The 20741-nt window shown below is 40.9% G+C and overlaps 3 protein-coding genes across 4 annotated transcripts; 2 read left to right on the forward strand and 1 right to left on the reverse strand.

The window, feature by feature from the left end:
- Positions 1 to 2089: 2089 nt before the first annotated feature.
- Positions 2090 to 6610, reverse strand: LOC130181972 (microfibrillar-associated protein 3-like). Of its 2 annotated transcripts, none has more exons than XM_056396468.1 (3): positions 6469 to 6610; positions 5677 to 5941; positions 2090 to 4431 (listed from the first exon to the last, which is right to left on the reverse strand). In XM_056396468.1, exons 2-3 carry the CDS (start codon positions 5894 to 5896, stop codon positions 3701 to 3703), a joined length of 951 nt encoding a protein of 316 aa, XP_056252443.1. In that variant the 5' UTR covers positions 5897 to 5941; positions 6469 to 6610; the 3' UTR covers positions 2090 to 3700. The 2 variants fall into 2 exon arrangements, with proteins under 2 accessions (XP_056252443.1, XP_056252442.1); XM_056396467.1 differs by having other exon boundaries at positions 5665 to 5941.
- Positions 6611 to 7402: 792 nt separating this feature from the next.
- On the forward strand, positions 7403 to 13983 carry fam114a2 (family with sequence similarity 114 member A2). The gene is made up of 14 exons (XM_056398269.1): positions 7403 to 7645; positions 8251 to 8463; positions 8816 to 8915; positions 9247 to 9348; positions 9492 to 9595; positions 10030 to 10164; positions 10288 to 10452; positions 10592 to 10715; positions 10801 to 10886; positions 11006 to 11104; positions 11782 to 11906; positions 11988 to 12060; positions 12497 to 12550; positions 12810 to 13983. The coding sequence occupies exons 2-14, from the start codon at positions 8272 to 8274 to the stop codon at positions 12909 to 12911; spliced, it is 1461 nt and encodes a 486-aa protein (XP_056254244.1). The 5' UTR covers positions 7403 to 7645; positions 8251 to 8271; the 3' UTR covers positions 12912 to 13983.
- Positions 13984 to 14791: 808 nt separating this feature from the next.
- cnot8 (CCR4-NOT transcription complex, subunit 8) lies at positions 14792 to 19954 on the forward strand. Its single transcript, XM_056397245.1, has 7 exons — positions 14792 to 14888; positions 16149 to 16358; positions 16486 to 16679; positions 17027 to 17188; positions 17757 to 17901; positions 18023 to 18133; positions 19115 to 19954. The coding sequence occupies exons 2-7, from the start codon at positions 16242 to 16244 to the stop codon at positions 19241 to 19243; spliced, it is 858 nt and encodes a 285-aa protein (XP_056253220.1). The 5' UTR covers positions 14792 to 14888; positions 16149 to 16241; the 3' UTR covers positions 19244 to 19954.
- Positions 19955 to 20741: the final 787 nt, after the last annotated feature.

Raw genomic sequence — 20741 nt, forward strand, 5'->3', positions numbered from 1 at the left:
TGGAAATAAAATAGAAGTAGTGACAATTTTTGTTTAATTTATTTTTTTCTGACCCGATTTTATGAGCAATTTAAATTCAAGAGGTTCAAATTTACTGCAAGCGCTGGCTTCATTCATTTTTGTAAGTGTGTATAATCAGTCTTGGGGAGGCTCTGCCTTGCATGTAGACACACACAACATACACACAAGCTGGTTTAAATGTGTCCTCTAAGGTAACCAGTCTCACACACACACACACACACACACACTGCCCGTCGTTTTCAGAACGATCAATTTGTTTAGTTTACCCCGATGACACAGATGGCCCACTGGAAATATCCTATCCTTAAAATCTTCCTCCCCACCCCGCTCTCCTTAAACGTCTGCCGCGGCTCGGCGTGATGAATGATCACTTGGGCCAATCAATTCTATTTAGATAAGCTCCAGAGAGGAGAGGAGAGGGAAGAAGGATGGATTCTTGGAGTTATTCAACACACAGGCCCAAGGTTATTGTTATTTGAGCTGCTCTCCAGACTGATATTTCACAGGTTGGGCGGGATTACTCCCGTGCTCCAGGAGATTGACCTCTGGGAAGCTGCTGTGGGTGAGTTCACAGGACGAGCCTAACGAAGCCGCGCTGCATCGTTTACTCGCCGCAGTGGAAAATGCAAAAACAAAGTGTGACAGATTTGTGGTTTTAATGTTTTTGGTGAACTAAACAATCTTTTTCTAAACACATATATTTTCTGTTATACTCACTTTAAAATCCATTCTAAAGACGTCATTATCTAAAGCAAGTTTGCACTGTATGCTTTCATTAGTCTCGGTTTTACTGATGGGAAATGGATTAGATTTATATAGAGCTTTTCTAGTCTTAACAACCACTCAAAGGGCTTTACACTGCTGGTCGCATTCACCCGTTCACACACATTCATACAGCGATTCAGGGGTTCAGTATCTTGTTGCAGGAGTTCTTCGGGGAAAGTGTTAAATTAAATTTAATTCTGCTCGCTCCAGCCTTCACACTCATGCCGGCTGCTCAAACACACAGAACCTTGTTGTAAATTCTAGGAGAGATCGCAAAGTTTCCAAATATATTAAATAGTGAATGTGAAACTGAACTAAGCACCGTGGTCTGAATTACGTTTTGCTTAAGGGAGAAATTTAAGAGAAAAATCACGACTCGATCCCAATAAACGTGGAACAATACACCGTGTATTTCCCTTGTATAGGAGTAATGTCTGAGCAGGAGGATCTGACTCTCGTGTGATGCAGCTGTGCACGTTGTGCACGTCTGATTAACTGATTTCAGCTGGTGAGTGATTGAGTGTGAGAAGCTGCAGGGGCTCAAAATGGTGTGAAGAGGAATGAGGCAGCAGTTTGTGACTTGTCATGTTACTTTGCGGCACAATTGTGGGTTCAGGACTTTTGATTTTGCTTCCTGTTTGTTCTCAGCACCTTCACCGAGCAGGAGCCTGAAATCACTTTGCCCTGGAGACGTGACACTTCAGCTCTCGACAGTAAATCTGTCCGTTCCTTCAGTAATATCAACAGCTGTTAATGTGCAGAACAACCCTTCAGGAGTGTTTTTAGGTGGTGAACGCACCCCTGCTGCAGAGCTGATGTTTAACCCAACAGCTCCACCCGGTGGCTCGACAGCAACGTTACCTCACGGGTCAGAAATGAGGATCAGACGAACATTTACAAGTTCATGTATTTATTTATTGTCATTTTTTTTTAAACAGTTTCTCTCCGTCTCTGAGGATCATCTCTTCAGCCTGATATTTAAATATTTAAACAACTTTTTAAACGTGAAACCATTTCACACGGCAACAGCACGTAAAGCAACATACACATACTTACAAAACACATTTTGTTCAATAGTTTCAGAACTGATTCACAGTTGACACAACTCACACGAGAACGTCTTCGAAGCCGACTGAAGCCGTTTGTTCACTTTGTTTTTAGGTTTGAAAAAAAAACTGATGTTTATCAAGTTTCATGTGACTTTTTCTTTTACTTTAGAGCTTAAAATATATATGTTAAATATCTTTTATTTTCTGTTTTATATTTGAATGTAACAAACAGACACTTTACCCATGAAACGAACATATGTATTCATCTTTATAGAATTGATATAATCCTCTACACAAAACAATAAATGACAGATTCCTAATTAATCTAAATGTGTCTTTACAATTTGTGAAGAAACATAGAAGTTTGTCTCTGACTTTTCCTGACATGCACACACCAAAATATGATTATATTAAATCAAAATATGAATATACAAACTACAATACAAAATTACAGACATTTTCCATCCAGCCCCTTTTTTTTTTTTTTGTATTTCTGATAGTTTGTTTTCTTTTAGCTTATGCGCCTGAGAAAATAGATAAAGGAAGATGGTTCAAAAAAACCTGCAATTATCTGCTGTCCTGACAAACAAAGACCCGAATAAACAGATTCCAATGGAGGCTTAAAGAGACTGTCTCCATGTCTCTGTCTGGTGATTGACAGGAAGCAGCGACATGAAGACAACTGACAGTGAAATGAGGAGATTTCATTACGACACTTTGATCATGGAAGCTTTTGAGCGACTGTCACACTGAACAAAAGTGAAGTGGCATCTTCTGGAGGAGGAAGGATGAGCTCTGATATCTGCTGCTACTCTGACTGTGTGTGTGTGTGTGTGTGTGTGTGTGTGTGTGTGCGTGTGTGTGTGTGTGTGCGTGTGCAGACTAACATTAAGAATGTGAGTTTGAGGGAGAAATAATAAAAAATCTATATTTACGACAAGAGGAAATAGAATTGAGAGCCTTGCTTGATGCAGTGCTAAAACTTTACAGGCGACATTAGAGTTTATCTGAAATCAGAGAGAAACAAATGCACTTTTCTGAATCACTGATCAAGTGTGTGTGTGTGTGTGTGTGTGTGTGTGTGTGTATACAGTGTTAAAGGAAGTGTAAACCTGACAAAGGACACAAAATGATTTTAAGCAGGGAGGAGGAAGAACGTGATTCAGCAGCAGTTTGATTTTCACACATGAAGATCAAATGAAAGCAAAGTGGAAAGCAGCTGGAATCCAACGGGTACACAGCAAAATCTAATTTTTATTTACTTGTCATTCTTTGTTAAAAAGGTCCCATATTATATAAAGACATTTCAGCTCAGTCCACAGAGAAATGCACACAGCCTTAAAACCAGCCGTCAGGACAAAGCAGTCACCAAGCCCCGCCCACCTGGACCCACCATCCAAACCTTGCAGGATTTGGTTTCTCTGAGTGTTTTTACCTGAAATCTGCTTTATTTTTATTGGATCACTCAGAAAACAGTCAGCCAATCAAAAGAGAGGCTCAGAGCCTCCTCTCTTCTGATTGGCTCACCAACCTGTTGTTACTAGAGCTCCAGAGAGAAGCCTGAGAGAGGAGATGTGAAACTACACTGAGATGGTTTTTACATCTTCTGATGGATCAACACTTCAAATAAAACACAGAAGAAGAAGAAAATATGGAACCTTTTTTTGGAAGTGTAAATTTGTCGCCTTAAATAAATCTGGGTTTTCAATTCAACATGTTTTGGCTTCGTTGCTTTTCTTATGACAATATTCAACAGGTTCAACATCGATAAGCAGAATCTAAACGATAACCAGACTCAGTATTTTCTCCTGATTTCTTCATCTCTAATTTGCAGGTGGACACCCGACACTTCAGGCGGACACAGGCTACATGTTGCTCTCGTAGGACGCACTTGTGCGTGAGCCTGGTCTGAGCGAACCCTCCGCCTCCTCAGACACAGTGTGGACTGACACTTTGACGTCCACACCGCCGCCACCCTCCCCTCGGCTTTCACTTGACAGCAGCGCCCGGCACACCTCCTCCTCCTCCTCCTCTCCGTCTCTGTCAGAGGAGGGCGGGCCTATAGCGTGTCGGTTACCGGACATCACCTTCCTGGCTGGCTCTGCGGGGTCAGACGGCGTCTCCACGGTCTCCTCCGCGGCCGTGCGGCAGTTCAGGATGAGCGGCGGCAGAGGAACGCTGCGTGCCAGCTCCTCCATGTGCCGGGCGAACTCCATGGTCTTGAACTGCGTGACCTTGGCGAGCTCCAGCGTCTTGGCCGACGTGATGATGGGAATGCGCTTGGCGACCTCGAAGGCCTTCTGCAGCTTCTCCGCGCCCTCGGTGCGGAAGAACTCGTTGATGGCCCGCTCCGTCTTCTTCAGGTGGCTGCTGACCATGCAGAGCCGCGCCACGTTCAGGATCATGGTGATGGCGAAGGCCACCAGGCAGACGATGACATAGTACAACCCCAGGCCGCTGTCGGTGTAGGCGACACGCACCGTGACGGTGTAGTTTTTGGTCCCATTGGAGGCGACGCAGGTGTAGCGACCACGGTCCTCAAAGGAGACGCCGCTGATGTTCAGGACGCCGTTCTCCTGAATCTCCCACTTTCCACCTGAGGTCAAAAGACATGACAACAAAGTTTAACCAAAAACTTTTAGAGGAGTGAGCTGAGCATTAGGAAACGAGGAAGAGGAGTTCTCATTAACAGCCAGTTTAATGAAGCATCCAAAACATTTACACAGGCCAACGAACCCAGTTAACATTAATTAAAGTTCAATTTTGCTTTATTGCATTTCAATTCTCACACGAGTGATTTTATACATTGGATTAGATTCAACAAACACAAACTGGTGCTGCATTGTGATATAAGAGTTTACTGACAGACTGAAGAAGCATTTAACTACAACACGGGCTGGACGTGACAAATATTTAACCCGTGCAATTTGACGCCTGAACGTCAAAACATGGTTTAAATTTAATGTTCATGTCAAAATATGACAAGTAATCAGTGCTAAATTAAATTAATCATGTATCATGTGACAAAAATATTCTCTCACTGTGTTTCCACTGTATTAGTCTATTTTTTGTGGAATTATTCTCAGATTTCCAGGTTTTATAAAGGTTTTTATAACGTGATATCCCCAGTAAACATGATTTTGGTTCAGTTTAGTTTAGTTTATTTGACACTATGAAAAAGTCCAAGACTTTTCAAAGAGAGTAAAGATGTATGAGTATTATTATTATTATTATTATTATTATTATTATTTCCAGATGGAAAGTTTCAACAAAATTTAAATAAAGTGGATTTTTGGACCTAATTCATGTTGAAATATAGTTCATTAAATGCTATTGTAAAGAACTTTTTATGATGGTTTACTAAAGTTTTAACCTTGATACTTAGATGTATTCTTGCTTGAAATTCACCAAATTGATGTTTATTTATATCTGTGTTTATTTTTGAGTCTGTGTTCAGAAAGAAATACACATTAGAGGGAAGGCATGGCATCTGATATGAGGCTTGGGAAATATCCAAACTTTGCACAGTTAATAATATAATCATATTTTTGTATTTCATGTTTCAGGTCCAAGCGATGCTGCCACTACACAGCAGTTCAAAGTTTTATTCATCACATGGCGAAGTGCAGTGTACACTAAGCATTATGATATTATGACAAATAAAATAAATTATATTTGGCGGGAAACATTGTGATATTCGATATGATTGTCTAGATAATAAAGATAATGAGAACCCAGTTTACTTGTGAGCATGTATATTGACTTTATTCATAGAAAACAGCTGTGCATTGTGTTGTAACTGTGAACTTCCTCCCAGCACTCCTCCTACCTGCTCGCTCACCCAGCAGTTGTCCTTTAGAGTTGTACCACTTTACATCATCGTGGCCTCCGGTCACGTTACACTCGATCAGAGTGTTGGATCCCTCCCTCGCCACGATGGAGGGGTCGCTGGGAGGAGCCTCCACCTCTGACCTGTTCTGAGCTGCTTCTGTTGTCCAACCGTGGAGCAGCAGGACTGTGAGGAGCAGGTGTGACAGGTAGGGTTTCTGATGTGAAAACATGTCGAGGGCGGACGCAGCTCCAGCTCACATTTAGACGAGAAAAACCTGCAAAACAGGAAGCGTGAATGGTTGAGGCTCATGCAGCAACACAGTCTACACACAACCTATTTTCCTGTGGAATTATTCAGTTATTTACAGCTTTAAAATACCAAATAATCATGATTTTGGTTAATGAAAGATGAAATATTAAATGATAAAATCTACAAATGTCAAAAATGACACAATAAATGTCGAGGTTTTGGCCTATTTCTGTCTCCCTCATCACATTCTCTGATTACACAAAGTAGTTTCACATTTTATAGATTACATGGGCTTTTAACGCCTGTGTTGTCTTCAGGCTAGGCCACACAGTGATACTACAGGAGAAAAAAAATACCATTATCTCATTAACTCAGTATAGTGTCACATAAATACTAATCTCTTCAAGATTATCTACGGGAGAAATTGTTCCTTTAAATAATTAGTATAGTTTAAAACACGTTAAACACAACACGTTTCTGCCATAACACTGTTGTATCATCAAACACAAAACCCAAAAACAGACTCTGAACCAGCACCTGAGCCTGAACCACCTGCTGCTCCGACAGAGACAAAAACAGCAAATGAAAACCTTCTTGTTCCTTCATGTGTGTTCAAAGATACTTCAGGTTTTTACTGATATTTTATAGTTTGAACAAAACAAACACGGTGCCTGCGAGCGGTGCGTTCACTTCCTAGTTCAGGACAGGTGCAAGTGAGTGGGCGTGGCCTGGTGGCAATTCATCAAAAGGTGCGTTCATGATTTCAGATGGTGGTGGGAAAGTATAACACACTGAGTAATCAGGGTTTATTTAAAGGTACTTTATGTATCTTAATAGTGATAATAAAAATAGCATTTTATTTATTTTCATTCAATATTTTTCTTCAATCATTTTACTTATTTATTTGCAAGATTTAGTTTTGCTTTATTAATAAGATTCAAAAGACAAAATGCCCTGACTGCAAGCTCAAACTGGTTAATGAAGAACAGGTATGTAAAAAGCTGCATCGTATTTTTGTTAAATATAGCATATGTACATTTTAATTGTGGTTAAGTATTTATCAGTTATTTTAATCGTCATTTATACAGTATATACCAGTATAAATAAATATATGATTTTATTTTGACAGTTCTGGAAAATTTATTAATCTTATTTCCGATACTTGACGTGATTAGTTTATTTTGTCAAGCTACCTAACGTGCGTTAGTGATTGACCGGTCGGAAAGAGGATTTGCTATCAAAATAAATCATAAAACCTGTCCCCCATCGAAAAGGGCAATTATATCTATTAAAAATGTTCACAAAACTTTTCAGAAGCGTTTTATTGTTTAAAACCAAATCTAAAGAGCACCTTTCATCTTTAACATAGTGCAGATTCTCCGTTACTTTAAAAAAAATTAATTCTATCTTTATCGTAGTCTAAGAAATATTTTATTTTGAAGGTGTCAAAACGGAAGCTGTGTTCTTAGCGTCGCTAAATGTCGAAACTGGCGAGTGAAAACAAAATGTGACGTGGCTAATCCTGTTGGACAAAAAGAGGGAGAAAACACGAACTATTTAACTGTTTTCTGGGAAACTAAAAGGAGTTTAACGTGTAAGAACTGAACTGCAAAGCGAAATAAAGAAGATAAACGTTTCTCGTTGGTGTTTTTTGGGAGGGAAACTGTTAGCAGGCTGGGGTTACGGTTAACTGCTAGCATCAAGACTTGACACCTGAGCCAGAGACAGGGTAAGTTTGTAGTTTAGGTGAGTAAGTATGTGTTGTTTCGTCTTAATAATTGTGCGTTGGTGTTTATTAAAGCGGGAAATGCTGCTAGAAATAAACTGACACTTCTACTGTTTAGTACATGAACGAGTCATTAGCTCAGCACAACTACTACCAGCCCACAGTGAAGCCTGCATGTGTCACTGTGACTTGAACAAACGAGTAATAATGCAATAACACAACAACATTAATTTACTACTGAATACTAATGGGATATGTGAGCCACGGGTCTAAATATCAGGTTTATTTTACATGATTTAAAACCCTGGATTTCCCTTTATATACGTGTGGTGTTTGCTTTAGGATTTAAAACCAACACTCCCCAGATGCACAGATAATAAACAGCTGTATAGTTGACTGCTGTTCCCTGAGTGTTGTTGAAATGCATACTGGGAAATGTATGACATCACTGTTTGAGTGGGGTTCAACAAGACAGTAGATTTCAGTATTTTATTATATCCTGGAATGTATTTGAATCAAACCATGAAAGAATGATTGGATTTTTCCTTAAGTTGGATATTTATTTGATTAGTAATAACTATTTCTTCGTTCTTTTATTCTGTTTGAAGGTATGTGCTAAAGACATAACGATGTCAGACAGCGAAGCTACAGCGGCGGAGGGTCCAGAGGTTCAGGATGCCTCTCCTGCTGAGATGCCCGACAGCTCCTCACCTGACAATGCGACCGACGTGGCCCCGACAAGGAAGGCCAGGAGGAGGCCGGAGGTCGCACCTGCAGCCGAAGCTGAGGAGAGGCCGAGAGCAGAGGAGCAGCCGCCCAAGGTAGTGATGGAATAATCAGCGTTTATACCAGAAAATAACTACAAACAATAAGTAAAAGGAAACTTTACTTTGTGAATTAGCACTACGACACATCTACATTTGCTGATCTGGGAAAAATCAAATCAACTGTTCTGTTTCCAACAAGCTGCAGTTGTTGAGAGATAAGCCTTGTCTTGTGTCATAACTTCTACATCATCACACCAAAGGTCACTTCTGTTTGTGTACAAATAAATTGATTTATTTTTTTATAATTCTCTTCTTCTCCCATAATCTCTGTTTCTTTCTCTCTCTCTCTCTCTCTCTCTCTCTCTCTCTCTCTCTGCCTTCTGTCTTCATCCTCTCATCTCATCAGGCCTCCAGTGAGTCCACTGTGGCTCAGGGTGGTTGGGGATACTGGGGCAGCTGGGGAAAATCTATCCTGTCCACAGCCACAGCTACTGTGGCCACTGTGGGTGAGTATAAAACACCTAACTCAATCCTTTATATACAGTGTGTATGGTGGGTTTTTAAAGCATCTAATCAGAGAGCTGTCCACAGAAAAATGTCAGCACCCAGTCCTCATTCAATCACATGATGAGTCTTAAGTTAAAGCTTTAATAGTTCAACATATGATCCCGCCATGCATCTGAACAGAAGCAATCAAAGATAGTCCAAGAAATATTTTAAACATACCCCCTAAACAAAACTCTCTCCTACGTTATGTATGTGTTTCACCGCACAGTTTTTTTTCTGTCTGATGCTGTTTTAAACTTCTAACGTGCTGCTTGTCTCACGTCTGTGCAGGACAAGGACTCACTCAGGTGATCGAGAAGGCTGAGACGTCTCTGGGAATCCCCAGCCCGACCGAACTGTCAGCGCAGGTGGAGGAAGAAGAGAAACAGCAGGGTAAGACATCAAATGGCAAAAACACTGTTAGGGCCAGCGGCTCCTTCTTGGTGACTATGAGGAACATTACATATTTTCTGTTTTTATTTTCTTTTGTAAACCTTTTATATCAGAATATATGTTGATTGTTTCCTCTGCTGCAGGTGAAGCCGGCAGTGAGACGGACAAAGCAGCGGCAGATGGATCCATGGCGGTTGGAGGTGCAATGGGAATGTTGTCATCGCTCACCAGCGTCGTCCAGAGCACAGTAAGCAGATGTTTAAGAACCTGTGCTTGAATGTTCTCTTTTGTGATAGGGTTTTAATTCATTCACGATTATTCACAAATGATTTTCAGCTCACCTTTTGAGCAACCCAGTAAACTGTGGTGAGGAGGAGAGAAGCTGATTTCAGTGGCTAGAAGAGCCAATCAGAAGAGGGGAGGCTCTGAGCCTCTCTTGGGGGCATGACTGTTTTGTTGTGACATCACAAAGTTACAGGAAGTCCTGACGGCTGGTTTTAAGGCTCAGTTTCTGAACACAGGCTGTGTGCATTTCTCTGTGGACTGAGGTTTTGATACTTTCACAGTATTAATATAGAAGCTAGAGCTGATCTATAATCACACTACACATGGAGAGAGACCTTTATACAATATAGGATCTTTAAGTGTTGCTTATCAGACTGTAACTAAACCTCCTCACAGGGGAAGACGGTGATAACAGGCGGTCTGGACGCTCTGGAGTTCATCGGGAAGAAGACGATGGATGTGATAGCAGAAGGTGATCCCGGCTTTAAGAAGACCAAAGGACTGATGATCAGGAACTCCACTCTGTCTCAGGTAAGCAGACGAGGAATGAGACTGAACATTAGACTAAATTCATCTCAGTTCATGTTTCGCTGGTTTCACTGCTTGGAGTTGTGTCCCCTTCATCTGCCGCTTCCTCACAACTCTGTCTCTCAGGTGCTGAGGGAGGCGAAGGAGCGGGAGGAGCTGCAGACGGCAGAGACAGAGTCGTCAGACTCCGAGAAGAAGGTGGTCGCTCACTATGGGATGCTGTTTGATGAATTTCAGGGTCTGTCACACCTCGAGGCTCTGGAGATTTTGTCCAGGGAGAGCGAGTCTAAGGTACGATAAAATATCTTATTACATAATATGATGCTTACAGTGGATGGATAGATAAACTGAGATGTATTTATGTTTCACAGCTCTATGGAATCTGGTAAAAGCCTGTAATGTGGCTGTGGTTCTTTGTGTGTTTCTGTAGGTGAAGTCGGTGCTGACCACCCTGTCAGGAGACGAGCTGGTTCAGCTCAGAGAAGAGCTGGAGGACATCAAGGACTCTTTCTCCCTGGTGGAGTTTGATGATGAGGAGGTCGATGAGAGGAAAGGTAATGTCTCTGTGTCACTGCACTGCCAGAGCAGTTCAGCACCACCATCATCTGAAACGACTGATTTCCACATTTCTGATTCCAGACGGAGACGGCAACGAGTTCGAGCGGGAGCTAACGAAGGCCTTGGAGGGTCTCAACGTCTCCACCACCGCCGACAAACTCAGCAAAGTACCAGTGATATATTTCTATGTTTCTGATCAGATTCCTGTTCCTTTGTTGTTGAGGTGTGAGACGTGTCAGTGACTCGGTTGTAATGTTCTTACTGTGCGCTCTCTAACCTCCAACAGGCCTGTAAGAGCGTCAACGGCCAGATCAGTGACATGACGCAGCCAGGGAAGGAAGAGGAGGAGAGCGAGGAGGTGGAGAAGAAAACGCTCTCTGTGGAGGTCCGTCAGTATTAACTCACATCTTTATTACAAGACTTGATCAAGAGCTAAATCCGTGTGGGAGAAAGGAAGTGTAATTTAGTCATCGTTAGACATTTTAATCAGTCACATTAATGGGGCACAAAGGAACTTTTGAAGTAACTGAGACATTATAAAACTGTAGAAGCGACAGACACAGTTACAGCTCCAGTCCTGCTTTGGCTAATCAGTTTACCCATCAACCTGCAATGGCTCTTTTTCAATTGACTGTTTAATCTTATTAAATATTAATAATAATTCTCCAGAGGCAACATGTTCAAATCACCTGTTTTATTCTACCAGCACTCAAAAAAACCCCCAAAGATAATTAAGATAATTTAAGAGAAAAGCAGCAAATCGTCACTTTTGAGAAGGTGGAAGCAGAGAAACATGGTGTTTTTTTAATTGATAAAGACAAAAACGATTGATTATCAAAAGGGTCACTGCTAAATGTTTCTATTGTTTGAGAGCAGGGTGCATTCATTTTCACACTGCTGGATGTCTTTGACTTTTTATGTTTCAGTTCATGTTGTTTCCTCTGTGTGTGTTTCCTGGTCCACTCAGCTGTGTGTGTGTGTGTGTGTGTGTGTGTGTGTGTGTGTGTGTGTGTGTGTGTGTGTGCGCGTGTGTGTGTTTACATGTGTGTTCACTCTTGTCAGGAGGTCCACGCCGCAGCCATCAGGAGTCTGGCGGAGCTGACGGCTCGATCCATCGAGCTTTTCCACAAACTGGCTGAGATGATCCTCTTCTCCAACGGCAGGACGGAGGCCGGCGTCCTTTCACAGTAAGACGACGCAGATGTTCAGTCGCTGCAGGACGTTTATGGTGAAAACTGTCTCACGGTTTCATGTGTATGTGTCCTCAGGTTAACTGTTGTCTTGTGTAAAGAAATGTCACTGCTCTCCAAGAAGTTCACCTCCTGCTTAACGACTGCGGGGGTATGTGTGGTCTTTGTTTTAATGTGACAGTAGAACAGATAATAAATGTGTTTACTGTAAGACTAACTGACTTAGCAAGGGATGTTCATCCAGTTCCATCATCATCATCATCATCATCATATAATTTTGAAGTATTACACAAAATAACAAGTGACGAATGACATTTTCATCATGTGAATTAGTTTGATTGAGGGTTAATAGGAACGTGTTTTATCCTCTTTAACTCGGCTTCATCCTTCTGTTTGTTTTCCATCCACATTTTTCCGGTCTGTTTAAATGTCAGTCACTTACTGTAGCAGAGCTCTTAATACATGCTGCTCTTTTCACCTTCAGCATTTTCATTTTCCAAACTGTTTCCCTCAGTTTTCACACGTCACAGTTGTTTGATCATCTGTGGAGAGCTGAGTGTAATTACATCTAACCGTCTGTGTTACAGTCGAACGAGAAGGGAGACGTCCTCAACCCGCTGATAACAGGCGTCTTTTTAGAGGTTAGTGTCATGTTACTACAACAACACACACACACACACACACACACACACACACACACACACTAACAGTGCAATTACCCATTGTTGCAGTTTTATCTGTCTGTTTTCTTGCCTCCACAAAGGGTCAGTTTCTCCTTGAAACACATAGATAACATGTTATAGAGGATGTTTTCCACATGTGCAGGGTCACAGATGGACATTGCAGAATATTTTCTACACTGTGTGCTTCATGTTGACGTGTTGTGAATCTTCCTCACAGGCGTCCAACAGTGCTTCTTACATCCAGGATGCTTTCCAGCTGCTCATGCCGATACTGGAGATCTCCCACATCCAGAGGAGAGCCGAGTCCACTGAGCAGTGATCAGCTGATGTCGCCTCTGCCCTCCGTCGCCGCCACCATCACGCTGCGACTCGGTCACAGCTGATAACTGACACATCTTTGAAACTTTTCCAGAAATCGCCTGTGTCAGCTTTTACTCTGTCTGGTTTTTCAGCTCAGGACAAAATCAATTTCACGCCTGGGAGGAAAAAGTGTGTTCTTGTCAAACAGTATTAACTTTTTTTGTGCATTGCTGGTTTATTTGTAAAGCACATCAGATGGACTCATTGGAGTACAGTGTTGAGGAAGGTCTGGATCTGCCAGCTCCGGTCTAATAGGAACAAAGTGGATTTGTGATAAACAAGGAGCAGCTTATTGTTCTTTGTTTTATTCTAACATGTCAACTTTTTCTGGCTGCACTCGTGTTATTATCTTAAAACTCTAAATTCTGCCTCAAAGAACACTTATCTTAAAAAATGATGGAAACACAGGTTGTAAAGTGTCTCAGTCTCAAAATAAATAGTGAGATATAATGATAAAGTATTTTCCCCTTTGCTGCACAGAGACTAGTTTTGTTTTTTCTATGCATATCTTTCTTAAACCTTGACATCCAACATGTTGCTGGTTGGTCCTGGATCAGTTGGGGCTCAAGTGTCGTTGCTTGCTGATACCTCAGTAGAAATCCTCCATTGCATCTCATTTAAATCAAGTAATCAAAAAGCACTAGATTGCCAGTGATGCAGTATTTAAGAAGTGACGATCCTGCTTCATTCACTCCTCATCCTTCTCAATCCCTGAAGTAACTGACAACACTCACAGCTCTGTTTCTCTTTGTTTCTCTTGTAAATGTCCAATGTCCACTATTATAAATACAGATTGTAAATCTCAGCTATTTAAAATCTGTTCAAAAGTTTAACATAATCTCAGAATTTCAGGTGATTATTTATCCAATGAAGTGGCTTCTATCTGCCATGAAGAGTTGGATTCTGATCTCTGCTATTGACCTGCTAACAGCTGTGTGTTGTGGGCATGTGAGGTGATCTTTATCAGAGCAATATACTGTACTGTGTATCAGGTATATGAGATGATTTTCAAATAAATGTGCTTTCTTATAGGCACAGTCTGTCACTCTTTTTTCTTTTTGGTTGGGGTGGGGACATGTAGTTTGTGTTCTTTTGTTCTGAGGCTGTTTTTCATGGCTTGGGCCCGTTTGTTCCAATGTAAGGAATGTGATCTTAATGTTACAACATACACACTTTAGATAACAGTGTGCTTCCAGATTTGTTTCAACAATCTGCACAAATCCAGGCCTGTAGAGAAATGGTTTTGGTGTGGATGAACTTGACTGGTCTGCACATGCACAGAGCCCTGACTTCAACTTTATCCAACAACTTTGGGATTAACTGGAACACCAACTGTGAGCCAAAACTTATTTCCCAGTATCAGTGGCTGACCTCCTGGGGTTGAGTGGAAGCAAATCTCTCTGAAGCCAGGATCCAAAATCTGCTGGGAAGCCATATTCACTAACTATTCACTATTATCAGCAAAATCTTAATCTACTGACATTTCAATAGTAGTGGCACATATCCTTACATATTTCTAATTTGTATTTATATATCATAGTGTAAGGACATATTTTATATTTTATCTTTATAATATGACTTCCTATTCCTATTCCTACTCTATTTGCTGTTACATTTCCATTCTTGAGGGAGCAACTGTAATTTAAACTAATATCCCCCTGGGGATCAATAAAGTGACCTGATTCTGATTCACTGTTTGATCATTTAGCAATTAAACAAATTCAAATGTACCGGTTGAGGCAACGTTATAAAGGCTTATTTCACGTCGTTACTCCCTCCGGTACACTAGGTGGAGGTGTTGCGTTCAACGTCTGAGTAGCAACTGAGTAGCCGCCAATAAACACAAAGAAGAAGAATAGGCAGTAGGAGAAAGCGAAGAAGAAGCCACAGCGGCGCTATCAACTAGCTTGGCAGGTTACGTCGAGGAAATTCTCTGGTAAACGAATTTATTTTAATACTTTTATCGTTTCCACAGCGACTCTCTGTCATGTCCGCGGTGTGTGTAGCCGTTGTGAGATACTGATAAGTGAAAGAGCAGCGCCGTTTTCTTTAATGTTCGCTCCCGTGATGTTAGCTTGCTCGATAACGCGAGGATTAGCCTGGAAACGTTAGCCGTCCATGCTAAAGCCTCCGGCTAGTGCTTTAGCCGCTCGCTGCAACACCGTTAGCTGCTATTAACAATATTTCAAATTACGTACTTACTAGAACCGCCCAAGTTGTTAAAGATTGTCAAGTCTTCCTGAAAAGCGTAAATTAAGAAGAACGCTCTTCAAATGTGGTGTCACTTTGTGTTCGGTTTAAGTTGTGTTAGCTAGCTTCAATAGTATAAACAGCCACCAGCTATGGAGGGTTAGTCCAACTTGATGTCATGGTAACACAGAGTTAATTAAGAGGAAATTATCCCTCATACTTATTCTACAGGAGCTGTATCTAAATGTTTTTGTCTCTGCAGTCTATGCAGATTGTAAATAAGAGTGTATATAAGACAGTAGAGGATGCTAAATATTAAAAAAGACCTCACAGATGCAATAGTAGTACAGACTACAGCCTCCAGAATTACCATGAAGTTGAATCGGCAACTTCTCTAACACAGTTTCAGCATAAACCTAACATTATTACGTTCAGGAAGGTAGATTTTATTGCAAGTTTGTTGTGTTGGAGTGCACTAATTGTACCAAGGTGGTGCATCTCTGATATACTAACTTGATATCAAAAGGCGTGATGAAAATGGTTCACAGAAACAGAAGTACCTTCCTTCTGGCTGTAGAAGGAAATTGAAATGCCATATGATTCATTGATGAAGTAATAAGAAGTATTATGAGGAATAAAATAATTGAAAGTTGCAGCCTACCCACCACAATAATTTTTTCACAGCAGTAACTGCAGGAAGCTTTTCTTAATAAACCGTTTGCTTCTTCTCGCTAGTTCACTCTTTAATTTACATCTCTGTCAGTGGCAATCATGTCCCATTGCTGTCATAATGCTTTGTATTTTTTCTTATTACGATGATGTTTTATATTTGATTATTCTTGTTAGATTTTTCGCGTTTTATCAGAGTTACTTTCCTGCAGTACCTTTTTGTTATTGGTGACACCAGCAGTCCTCCTCGACCATCATTCATATCATTGTTCTGATGCTAAAGTTAACCTGAGGTTTCAGTGTGTTCATTACCTGCTTACTTTTCATTCTCTCCCAGAGTTCTGTTCTTCACCACACACCGCCTCAGCTTCGTCCCCCTTCACGAGCACTGCAGGATTGTTGGAGTTTCAGCTCTCCCTGACCTGCCAACATGCCAGCCGCACTTACAGATTCCAGTCAGATAATCTGTGAAGTCTGGGCGAGCAATGTGGAGGAGGAAATGAGAAAGATCCGGCAGATTATTCAAAGCTACAATTACATCGCCATGGTGAGAAACCTTCATGGATGTTGGTGGTGTTTAAATGAATGATAACTTCAAGATTAGTGGAAAGAACATAGTTAAAATTATAGGTATTTTTCATTGTATTTATTTTTTTTTTTCTGTTGTTCACCAGGACACAGAATTCCCTGGAGTCGTCGTCCGACCAATTGGCGAGTTCCGCAGCACAGTGGACTACCAGTACCAGCTGCTGAGGTGTAACGTCGACCTCCTGAAGATCATCCAGCTCGGGCTCACGTTCATGAACGAGGACGGAGACTATCCCCCCGGCACGACGACGTGGCAGTTCAACTTCAAATTCAACCTCACGTAGGCGACTTGTTGCTCTCCCCTTTCTCCTTCTTCCAGCACTCTCTGAAATTCAGGAAGTCTTTTTTTCATCTCATACCAGGCAGAAGTTGATGAAAGTTGTACTGAAAGTTGCTGGTGCTGAAAAAGTTAGTGGAGTTAATATTGAAATTATAAAATTTTCGATTCTTGAATCACCGGTATCTTTATACGAAAGCCAATAATGTACGATAATGTGTTTTTGTTGTACACTGTTAAGGCTTTATTTGCTGAAGTTGTGATCATCTTCACCTAAAAGCTGTATCAGCTGATGGATGAGCTTGATGATAACACTACCTGAATCTTTTTTTTCTCTCTCTTCCTCACAGAGAAGACATGTACTCACAGGACTCCATAGACCTGCTCCAGAACTCCGGCCTCCAGTTTAAAAAGCATGAAGAAGAAGGAATCGACACGCTCTACTTCGCTGAGCTGCTCATGACGTCCGGTCTGGTGCTTTGTGAAAACGTCAAGTGGCTCTCGTTTCACAGGTCTGTTGTTTGTCCTGATTCAGCTTTTACATTGTTACCACCAGTTCAGACATCTCTGCATCCTACAGTGTTTTCAGTCTTTACATTGTGCACAAATAAATTGACTCTTTTGTTCTTCCCTTTTCAGCAAGTAAATTAAAAACACCATTATATTTCGGCTTGCATTTAGAATACTAACAATTAGAATAACTTTTGGCACTTGCAGCCCTCCACTTGTGTGAACAATATAAAATTTTAAAATCAAAAAGGTTTCTCAGACTCACATTACTGATCCAGGGGACATTTTGAAGCCTGTTACTGAAGCAAAAAAATCAGTTCTACCATGTAAAGCGGGTAGAACTGAGGAGGAATGGAAACAGTGGTCACTACCATGGTGCAGGTTGTGATAAACTTGGACACCTCAAGACAAACAAATATACCCCCTCTCCACTCTTCAATGTTATCTTAAGAAATAACAGGAATGCTCAACTTTGAGCCATGGTGATTGTTTATTAGTTTAAATCCAGTAACTTCAGTGTAGTCCAGCAGTCGTGACCTGACTCCTCCTGCTCTGGTCTGTGTTTTCCAGCGGCTACGACTTTGGTTACCTGGTGAAACTCTTGACGGACGCACGGCTCCCTGAGGAGGAACACGACTTCTTCCAGATCCTCAACTTGTTCTTCCCAGCGATCTACGACGTCAAGTATCTGATGAAGAGCTGCAAGAACCTAAAGGTACCGTATCCTGAATACAGATGGGCAGAGTAACGTTGTGTCCACTCAGCAGTTTGAGACTCCACTGTATGAGAAGTTGTATGATAGTCTTGAGATGTCTGACTGCTGTGTTTCTGCGCAGGGGGGGCTACAGGAAGTGGCGGACCAGCTGGAGCTGAAGAGGATCGGGCGGCAGCATCAGGCTGGATCAGACTCTCTGCTCACCGGTATGGCTTTCTTCAGGATGAAAGAGGTGAGAGCACAATTATCCACTAGTCTGGTGTTTTATAATTTCCACTGTAGATCTGCAACATCATCAGAATTTCAACCCAGTTTCCTTTTAACTTTTATATTTCGTCAAGCATAGTCTGTATTGTCCACACCACCAGAGGACCTGGTTTACTTTTACTGTGCTGATCAGTGTCCTCAGAGAACATTACTTTATTTCAATGCTTGGGAAAATAAAATCAGGTCAAAAATGGACTGATTTGTCATTTAAGAAAATTATCAGCTTTTTTTTTTTTTTTTTGGTGAAAATCTGTTGAAAAAGTCCAACATCAATAGACAATTAAACTTTGAGGAAAACCGTGGTGACTAGTACACACTGCTAAAAAGTCCAGCCTTAACAAGTCATCACAACCTTTATACAGGAAATCAGGATAAGCTTAACAGCATTTAATGTTTAATCTGCATGTTTTTATAAAGACATTTAATGTAAAATATTAAATTAAATACATTCAAAATGTACTCAACGTACTCGTCAGATTATCCTCAGTTATAGACACAAACTAGAAATAAGTAGATTAGAAGAATTTATTCATCTGCTCTCAGCTCATAAAAAATCATCAACCACAAACATTTGTTTAACAGAATAAACTGTCATAGTTCGAATTAAGACTAATGAAACTAAATGAGATATTTACAAGCACTTAGAAAAGTTCCTGTTAAAGCTAATAATGCTGGTCACACATGTGGCAGGTGAGCTTTTAGACAAGGGGAAAGACGTGTTTCCCATGGTGCACAGAGGTCTTGTAGTCAGGATGTCGCAAATGCCTGACTCTAAACAAAAAACTGCGGCCGCCTGAACCTCGTGAGTTGTGTCGTGGTTGATTCTGTGCAGGACTGATTCATCTCAAACAAGCCTGTTCATTTCATGGTTCCTTTATTTAAAAGTTCAAAGCACGGTGCAAAAGATCAGACACGTCGTCTAAGTTAAACTTTTTTTCTTGTTCAGCTTTTCTTTGAAGACAACATTGACGATGCAAAGTATTGTGGGAGATTGTACGGCCTGGGCTCGGGCTCCACCCAACCGCAGAACGGCATCTCCAGCTCGGGCCAGGAGGAGACGAACAACAAGCACTGACCGAGCGCTCGACCTCTCAAGTGGAACTCGCACTTGTTTTAAAAGAGAAAAAAAAAAAACCCCAACCAGCAGATTTCCCCTCTGAGCTCCCTCGACACTCGATCCCTGAACGAGACGGAAGTAAATATTTCTTTAAATTTCCCTCCTGAGTGACTGTAAAATGGACTCACGGTGACACCGGCTCACTCGTTTCTTTTTAGTCACTTGTACTGAATGTATGGCCATATATTCAGAACACTTTTTTAAAGATCTTTCTTCATTTACAGCATTAGTGACACCCTTCTTTACAGCATGGGACCAGCTCCTGTATCACACTGTGATTTCAGACCAAACCTTGACAGGAACAGTCAGATCCTTCAGTTCAGACTAAACTTCTCATCAGCGGGGACTCGTATTCTTGTTGCAGGGATTTTATTTTTTTAAGTTAATGCTGGAAGGGCCTGTAAATTAAAATGTATAATTTTGATGAGAATAAAATGTTTTAGCTCTTTTCCACTTTCAGAAACTTTTAACAGTGTATAACTGTGCTTGGTTATGCATGTGTTTCGATGGGGAAAAAACTACTACTACTACTGTTCTGTATATTCACGCACCAAACCAAACTGTCCACCGTCAGGTTTACAGATGTTGTGCTTACTGTTGTTTTTACATTCTACATTGTTTTAAACAGTTGTATATTAAATTGTTTTGTATTTTGAATGTAAATGTTAAGTATTAGATCCTTTTCTTTAACCACACTGACACACAGCTTCTCTGACATTTCATTTCCGACCTGTGACTTAAAGTTCAGTTTCCTCCTTACCTAGAAAGTTGTCTGCAGTCTCAGAAGGAAAGCTTTAAAATATAAGGAATGCAACGAGTGCTGAAACAATTACGTGATTTAAGAAAGATTTGATATTTTGCTAATTAATTATTCGGCACAAATGTTCTCTTATTCTAGCTTGTGTTTACAAAGATTAAAATTTAATCAAAAGTTACAGTAAGCGCTAACTAATTTAGTTTTCCAATAACACTGTGTGATGTCAGTGATCCCAGTGATCTGACCGTCGTTTCAGAACCCAAAGATTTTCAAAAGTACAAAACAAATCAGACATTTGTTGGCATTTTAAAAGGAAGTGTTTGCATTTCTTCCAAGGTTGTCCTAAAACAGAAAATGTTACAGTGAATCTACAGAAACTACATCAGACAGTCCAATTAGTTTCCATCTTTAGAATCTAACCTGACAAACATTTTCAGTTCTGAACAGGCCTTTCATTGATATACAGCCACAGTCCAGTATTTCACTGTTTGGTTGGATATTTAATATTAAATGTACATGTATTAACTGTGGGCTCAGACGGGTACAAGCACAACATTGTTTAGATTTTTTGCGGTGGTTAAAAAAAATGACCAGTAGAAATCCATTTACCAGTGTTGACTGCTCAGTCACATCAGGACACGGGAGATAAAACAAGCTGGAGTCCTTCGTTGAATCAAATGACATCACTCAGCTGTGACC

This window comes from Seriola aureovittata, chromosome 15, assembly GCF_021018895.1.
Source record: "Seriola aureovittata isolate HTS-2021-v1 ecotype China chromosome 15, ASM2101889v1, whole genome shotgun sequence".
Classification (NCBI taxonomy): Eukaryota; Metazoa; Chordata; class Actinopteri; order Carangiformes; family Carangidae; genus Seriola; species Seriola aureovittata.

Coding starts and splice junctions, on each gene's coding strand:
- LOC130181972 (XM_056396467.1), bottom strand. CDS start 5,896: ATGTTTTCACATCAGAAACCCTACCTGTCACACCTGCTCCTCACAGTC. Junction 4,432..5,664: donor ACTGCTGGGTGAGCGAGCAG/GTAGGAGGAGTG, acceptor TTTTGACCTCAG/GTGGAAAGTGGGAGATTCAG.
- fam114a2 (XM_056398269.1), top strand. CDS start 8,272: ATGTCAGACAGCGAAGCTACAGCGGCGGAGGGTCCAGAGGTTCAGGAT. Junction 10,165..10,287: donor GGAACTCCACTCTGTCTCAG/GTAAGCAGACGA, acceptor TCTGTCTCTCAG/GTGCTGAGGGAGGCGAAGGA. Junction 12,551..12,809: donor TAACAGGCGTCTTTTTAGAG/GTTAGTGTCATG, acceptor TCTTCCTCACAG/GCGTCCAACAGTGCTTCTTA.
- cnot8 (XM_056397245.1), top strand. CDS start 16,242: ATGCCAGCCGCACTTACAGATTCCAGTCAGATAATCTGTGAAGTCTGG. Junction 16,359..16,485: donor GCTACAATTACATCGCCATG/GTGAGAAACCTT, acceptor GTTGTTCACCAG/GACACAGAATTCCCTGGAGT. Junction 17,189..17,756: donor AAGTGGCTCTCGTTTCACAG/GTCTGTTGTTTG, acceptor TGTGTTTTCCAG/CGGCTACGACTTTGGTTACC.